This window comes from Neovison vison, chromosome 3, assembly GCF_020171115.1.
Source record: "Neovison vison isolate M4711 chromosome 3, ASM_NN_V1, whole genome shotgun sequence".
NCBI classification, from domain to species: Eukaryota; Metazoa; Chordata; class Mammalia; order Carnivora; family Mustelidae; genus Neogale; species Neogale vison.
In genome coordinates, this window is record NC_058093.1 from 33276202 (window position 1) to 33284013 (window position 7812).

A 7812-nucleotide genomic window follows, 5' to 3' on the forward strand; every position below is an offset into this window, starting at 1 on the left:
TGTTAAGCAGTGGGCTGTTAGAGGACATTGCATTCTATAAACACATAGCATAATAATATGTTTACAATTATTTCTTACCTGGATTGGCTGTGGAAGATAAAGATCTTCTCTTTGGGCTCCATAGTCCTTGTCTCTGGTTTCCAGAATGAATAGTCCACAGTTGTCGAGAAATAACATTTATTAATCAACAATTAAACACAGAATAGAAAAGGCCTTGTGAATAAAACTATATATTTGTAATGCTTTATTTTTTTTTTTGCTCCAGAACTTCACAAAACACTACAGACAGTAACAAAATAATTCAATAAATATTAAAAACTTTCAAGAAAATTGTAGGACACTCTTTATCATAAGTGAGCATCAACAATGCCACAGCCAATAAATACACTATAAACACTATCACAGATATCTTTCTTGAATAAGGGATATGATTAATTTTTTTTATCCAGAAGTCATAACATTGACACATATCCATATACAAGAGAACAGCTCAGAGTAAGTGAAGCAGATACCCCAGTGAAATGGAATCATCTGCCTGTACATCATTTAAAGATATTACAGTGTTAACAGGATAGAAGTCAACACACTAAAGAGAAATGTTGGGGTTTTCTTGGGGTTGGAGGAATAAAGTAGGGCAATTAATGAAAACTCTTACATATTTTCCATTGCTCTCTTAGCAATATGCTCCCTTCCCTTTTCTGCCTTTTCTTGGTTGAGGTATTCCAACACTTTCATTAACAGATCTTCATCCAAGTACTGTCTATTTGGGGAATCATCATTCTTTGGGGGCCCCACAGGGAGCCTTTTGCTTACCGAGGCCAGTTTGTCAGTTTCCTGAGAGTTGCCTTGATTCAAATGCTCTTTGATGGCCTGTTCGATTTGGTCCTCATCCTGTAGATTATCTTCGGATGAGACTTGACTTGGAACTCGCTTCACCTGGTTAGAATTCATGATCTCAGGGTATTTCACTAGCATCCTGGCCAAGTACTCTCCTAATTCTTGATCCTTGTCATTCAGGTTTTCATATGCCATTTGCCTGTTCTCCACATCTGACATCCAGGCACCTTTAGGAAGCTGGTTTGCTCTAGATCTTCCAGGACCATAGGGGAGTCTTGGCAGAACTTTCTCTCGGTTATACTGACCAGGAAAATATGGAGGCTTTTGGTTTGCTGCACTCTCCACCCCTAAAAGATTTAAAATGTCCTCAATAGTGAGCCCATCTGGTAGGGTCTCTGCCACAGCTCGACCAGGTGTTTTGGAATAGCTATTCTTGGAGAGCATTTTATTTTGGAACAGGTCTGGACGGTCTACATCGACCTCTGAGATGTCATCTAGGTCAACGGGAAGTTCAACCTCCTGCTCTGGTTCCACAGATCCATTTGGCTTCTCTCCAGTTTTCAGCATGTCAATTAAGTCTTCAGGGGGTATCTGTAAATTCCTTGAGATCTCAATCAGCTGATAAATAGACTGAGAATCGAGTGGTTTCTCAAAAAGCCTGGTTGCTCTTTCCCCATTCTGCCCATTCTGTGATCTCCCACTACCTGCAGCATTCACTAACCTTTTCAGATATGCAATTACTTTGGAGACATCATCTGAGAGTTGGTCTTTACTCTCCTTCCGGACATCTCCATCTTGGAGGCCCAGCTGCCCTGAGCGCTTCACTTCATTATTGATTTGTTCATTTTTTTCTGCATTCTCTGTACTGTCTCTTACCTCTTCCTGGGTTTGACTCTCTACCTTTTCTTCTACTGGGTTCCAATCTTCTCCCCCAACCACATCTTCATAGGCAATGTTATTGGCCTTGTAGATGTCATCTTCATCATCTGTGTAAAGTTTTTGTTCCTCATCAACTCTCTCACGCTTCTGGTTGTTTGGTCCCGTCAGTTTCCCCAACTCCTGGAACACAGACTCTAGTGTGGCAAGACTTTGAGGAGTATATTGTTCCTCTACTATTTCATTTGTGCGTTTAAAGGGGTTATCCCTGGAATTCTCTTCATACATAGGAGGGAATCGCATGTGCTTGAGCTTCCTCTCTGGCCACTGCTGAGTCTCATAATCATCAGGCATGTCCATTGGAAAGTTCTTTTCTGAATTCAAGGCGTAGGGCTTTTCTTTTGGTGTAGACTGAGGCTCATTCTCAGCCTGTCTCAAAGCTTCAAGTATTATTCTCATCCACTCATCTTCACTCAGGGAATCCCTTGTATTTTCTGGCAAGTGACTTTCATCCCCATTTTCTTTTTTCTGAAGGGGAACAGAGACACCTTGGTAGGGATTGTAGTCTGGGCTGTTCTCTTCTTTGTGAGCTTGTTGTCGGAGTTTTTCTATGTATTCTAAAGCTCTGATCATTTCAGGACTGGGAAACTTTTGGACGTTTTCCAATCTGAGATCTGGTTCCTTTTGAAGCAGCTGGTTTCGCTGAAACGAAGCTGCTTCATCCCCAGAAATGAGGAAAATTAAAGGGATGAGAGATAGGGCTGCTCCAAGCCAGTGAGTCTTAGCTTCTGCCATGTTTGAAAGATGTCCTTAAAGCATAGAAAATATGAGTTAATAGAAATGAAAAACTAGAAGATACTATAGCAAAAGAAGTAACTGACCATTGAGGGAAAACATATAGCAGACATTATTTCACATTAAACTTAAAATGACTCTTTTTAAAAGCCATACATATTTCCTATATAACCCCCACATACTAACTACAAGAATCTAGCACAACTGTTATTCAACTGCATCAAGTTTGCATGGCATTCACTTTGCTAAAATAATAACAAAAACACTGATAATCAGGTCTCTCAAATTTTATTTTTTAATTTACAAAACAAGTAGTTAGTTTTTTAGTATGCATTCGCTGTTTAATAAAAAATTTCTAAGCTGATTTTTAGTTCTCTTGTATGACATTCTTATTAAAATCATTGGCCAAAAAAAAAAAAAATAGTTGGTTTAATTTAAAACGTGCATGTACACACACACACACACACACACACACACACAGATTTCCTTATGGTTGTATAAAAAATCATGTGGTTTAGTTCCTGAAATGTCCATCTAATTTTGTTGTAGAAATACCACAGCAGTGATATTATATATGATGAAGTAATACAGCATCTTAATGTCAATCATACTGTATCATACTTGTGGATGGTCTATATACATACATTCTTCAGAAATAATGTATTCTCACTCTGACACCAAACCCAACTGACAATTTTAAAATTTCTGTATCTTAATAGCCTCCAGAACATTCTCTGGTCCCAGCTAGTAGGCTAACCTAGTAAGTTTCTGTGTAAATTTACTGAAAAAGTAAACTTTTAAAATATTTGTGTTCCATATTTCTACTAATCATTTTATTTGTGACTGTATTGCAAAATGCAATCATAGTTATATTTTTCATCAGCCTTCAAGAATGCATAGTAAATAATAACAGATGCTACAGAGAGAACATAAGTTTTCTTAACCAGTCTATTTCTGAACTTGTGAGTGTTCAGATGCAGCTTGACTTATGTCTGTGTCTATTTTGGTGTGGACCTGTGAAATCTTAAATGACTCATACTGTTAGAAAATCTTAAAATAACCACTATGTAACTTCCAATTTAGATAAACACAGACGATATGTTGAATTCTTCCTACTTAAAAGTCTTCATTCACTTTTTCCTCCAATGCTTTATAATCTCACGTATGAATTAGCAAGGGGATTGTTTTTTACATGTTTTACATTCAGCTTGCTAACATTGAAAGAGTATTTTAATATTTGCAGTTTTTTGCAAATAAATATGAGGAAAGCTCACAAATTTGTTCATGATATCTTACTTGCATCATGATTTTGTGACATATAAGCTTAGTTTAGTGGGTATGATGATATTCTGTTAGCTTAGATATCAATTGTAGAAAATATCATTTTTCATCATTTGGTATTTAAGTAATGCTTTCAGTTTTTAGACCCTAACAGTGGTTGCAGTTAAAGAAATTTCTTTAGCATAAATGCATATAATCATTGAAATAATTTCTATTAATTAGACTTAATTTACTGAAAGAAAAATATCTTTAAAGGCATGTCAGAGAAAACTTCAGAAATATTTACTATGAATTTGTTTACAATAAGAAATTTTATTCATAGATTCTTAGATTTAAGTAAACATACATTATAATTTCTTCTTTATATTTTTTCAGGATGAATTTATTTTTATCTATTTTCAACATTGGCATTTGAAATAGTAATTTTAAGAACCTTAGTGAACTTATTTTCTTCAAAACCATTATTTTAGGGTATTCTTAACATGAGTTACGTGCTTGTCTTTAAAATCATTATCTTATAAAAGATCTTTATCTTGTAGATTGGCTTTCCTATGGAATTGGGGCAGAATATTTAATGCAGGTATTTAAACCACAGCCTAATATACGCTATCCTCTGGTTATATATAAGATTTCAGTTTGGGTGACATAGTTATTGCCTTTGAGTAAGACTCAAGGGATTTCTTTCCCAGGTAGCAGTTCTTCTATATACTGAAGAAGGTTTCAACAGCTCTAATATCCTATGTACAATTTGAACTACTGCTTTGTAAGCTAAAACGTCTATTCTATTGAAATTAAGACTGGAACCCTGACAAATCCAGGGGGGGTATATCTAATTTGAGCAATTCCACTAGTTAAGATACAGAAAAAAGAAACATGTCCCATTTGTTCAACAAAATATTCTACAACCTCACAACCCCTTTCAACCAAAACATAATAATAATAGCTTACAGAGTTATAAAGGTTTTGCTCATGGTAATTCAAAATTATCAACTCTCTGTAATTCACAGTCATACCCAAACTCTAACCCAAGATAATATTGCACCCTGAATAAAAGAAAAAAAAATTGTTCTCAAGATAATTCTAATCTTTCTTTCCTGGGACTAAAACTAGGAAATAACAATATAAGCCCTTTCAGAGCATATCAGTTCAGAAAATAATTTTATATAGTTTATTAATTCTGAGGTCAGAGGAAAAAAGAAGAACTAGTTCCAAAATTGGTTGTCTCTATGACTAATGTGTTTAACAGCCTTCAAATGATTGGAAACCTACTGCTAATAATATTAAACATATAAATTATATCTCTGGCTTTGTATCTAGTTTTTAAGAGAAGAAACAATACATTAAGGAAAGAAACAATATCAGGCTTAGTTAACTTTACATTAATATGGGTATTGACACTAAAATCCTTAACTTTTCCACACTTCTTAGATATGGTTATCCAAATAGCATGATGGTTATAAATATCCAACAGCAAGCGGTATAAATCATAGATTCAATTCTATATGTACATATATAGTGTCCTTACATTGGCTGAAGAGCAGCAGGTTGTTATTCAGTTATTCTATACATATAAGATTGACAAACAGTCTTTTTCTTTTTAGCTAGGAATTAAGGAAAAAACACGCAATTTAGAACTTTCCAGTAAATTGAATGGAAAAGCGGTCTTACCTCCTTTTTATATGGCAGAGGAGGTCCACAGCATGTTCCTCCCAGTCCGCCCGGTGAGCTGCTCGGGGCCGTTTCAGCACCCGGACAGCTCCTCGGCTTATAGGGAGCCGCCGCGCCTGACTCCGCACTGCCACACTGACGTCACCGGGCTCAGACACAAACCCGAGCACAAGCGAGTTTTTTCAAAGAACAGAGAGAAAATAATCATTTTATATGTTCAAGGGGTGGGAAAGTGCTGCATGCTTACGCCACCTGTCTTTTCGTGGCAAAAATTGCAGGTTTTTTTTTCCATCAAAATTTTTGAGGCTTGAAATAAAGTACTCTGCACAATTTCCCTTAGAAATAAAGAAATCTGTCAGACAGACATGGCTAATTGAAATATAATCCCGTCTGTGTTCTAATATCTTGTGATAAGTGTTTCTAGTTGCTGTTGTTTGTGTCTTTATAAAAAAAGTTTTACACACAAGGACTTTTTTTCTACATTGCCCACAAAGAAATTACATTACCATTCCCTGGTATACTCCAAGAGGAATGGAAGGCACATTATGAATATGAAAAGTCATATTTCATATCATGAACAGAAGCAGCAGTGTTTTCAAACTCACATTTATTTGAATAGAAAAGAAATTTTTCTCTTTTTTATATGATAATAAACTTTAAGGCTCTAATGAGTTGGAATTTTGCACTAGAGCTTCAGTATAATTGTGAAGCAGCTATTTTCAGGTCTACTAGTTGATAATTCTATATGAATCTGTTGGTATCTTTTAAAATATCTATTTCAAAAAGGGAGACTTAAAGGTTGAATGTTAATGAAAATACTTCCATTAAATAAAAAATGGATTTTTTTACTGTTAGAGAAAGTGCGACACATATGTAATGGGGATGCAACTATATTGAGAGGAATAGCTATAAATATTTTTATTTTCCTATGGAATCAGATGAATTGAATACCTTTCAGAAATGTGCCAAATCCAGGGAATAATATAGTTAACGCCCAACCTTTTAGATTTGTAATTCATGACCTGTGTCCTGCTTTGCTAGATAACATGATTATTTATTTTAATAATTAATATAGGTCTAAATTTTTAACTATTTTATAAAAGATGTGTTTGCTAAAACCTGTGTGTTTTGAAATATACTTCAAGTATGAAAAGAATCTTACTGTATAAGATTTTATATCTTGGTTAAATGAATAATCAGCTATTGATTTGTCCGTTCAATAAGTTGCAATGCCTACTAATGACCAGATACAAAGATGAATTATATATGTATGTTAGCTTATATATGACATCATATATATACATATGTATGTATGAAAGCTTCTATGATATCATATATGTATGACTATATATATGGCTCTTTATATATACTTTTGAGGATCCTTTAGTCTGATGGCGATGACAAACAGATTATTTTTATATAAATTGGAAAGCACTAAGAAAGAGGTTAGCCAGTAGTGTTTGGGGAGCACTGTAGCGAGCCATTGAGTTCCATCTACAAATTCAAGTGAAAAATTTCAAGGGGAAAAAAGCCTCCTGAGAAAAAAAGGCTTTCCTAAGATATCTCATTATTGGGTTTTATTAAAATGATTTCTAACTATGTTAGGTAAACAACAGTACTCTTGAAATCCTCAAGGAAATAGGAATAGTTTAAAATATTAGGGAAAAACAATCTTTGGGAAAATGAACCTTGACTTTTCCTTCCTTCCTTCCTTCCTTCCTTCCTTCCTTCCTTCCTTCCTTCCTTCCCTGCTCTCCTATTGAAAATATTTGACTTTTCTAAATGACCAGACCACCATGGATTGACATGGAGCTCATACAGTCTGAGACTGAAATCCTATGGCCAATTCATCCAATATTTTCATATGCCATAATGAGTTTTTAGAGCAAGGTCAAGTGCTAGGTTAGAGAAAAGGTTGAAATCTCCCATGCTTTTCTCAACCACTATCTCAATGATGTCAGCTTTTTTGCTGATATTTTTGTTAGCTTTATATACATAATAACATTTTCTTTAATCTTGATAAATATTTAAGTCACTCTGAGTTTGACCTAATTTGTTTTCTAGTAGTTCTGTGTGGCCAGTTGAACTAACCAGGACCAACACTGCCCTGAGAAAATTTTGCAAGTTTAATCTTAAAGGATCGAATTGGTTCAACAAATTGGTCTCAATAGCTCTCAAGGAAGTCACTCTTGACAAGGCTAGCTCAGCAACTGAACTTTTTTGACAAGGACCAGAGGCTATAGTTTTTCTAAGGCCCCAATATCAGTCTCTTTCCTAAAGTTAATCATCTAAAATCCACATAGAACCTCATTCAAAAATTCCAGTTAAGATGTCAGGAGGCAGCTGCTGGGATGG

At 35.0% G+C, this 7812-nt stretch overlaps 1 protein-coding gene across 1 annotated transcript; it reads right to left on the reverse strand.

Moving 5' to 3' along the window:
• Positions 1–229: 229 nt before the first annotated feature.
• Positions 230–5596, reverse strand: SCG2 (secretogranin II). The gene is made up of 2 exons (XM_044240861.1): positions 5458–5596; positions 230–2522 (listed from the first exon to the last, which is right to left on the reverse strand). The coding sequence occupies exon 2, from the start codon at positions 2506–2508 to the stop codon at positions 652–654; it is 1857 nt and encodes a 618-aa protein (XP_044096796.1). The 5' UTR covers positions 2509–2522; positions 5458–5596; the 3' UTR covers positions 230–651.
• Between the last annotated feature and the right edge of the window lie 2216 nt (positions 5597–7812).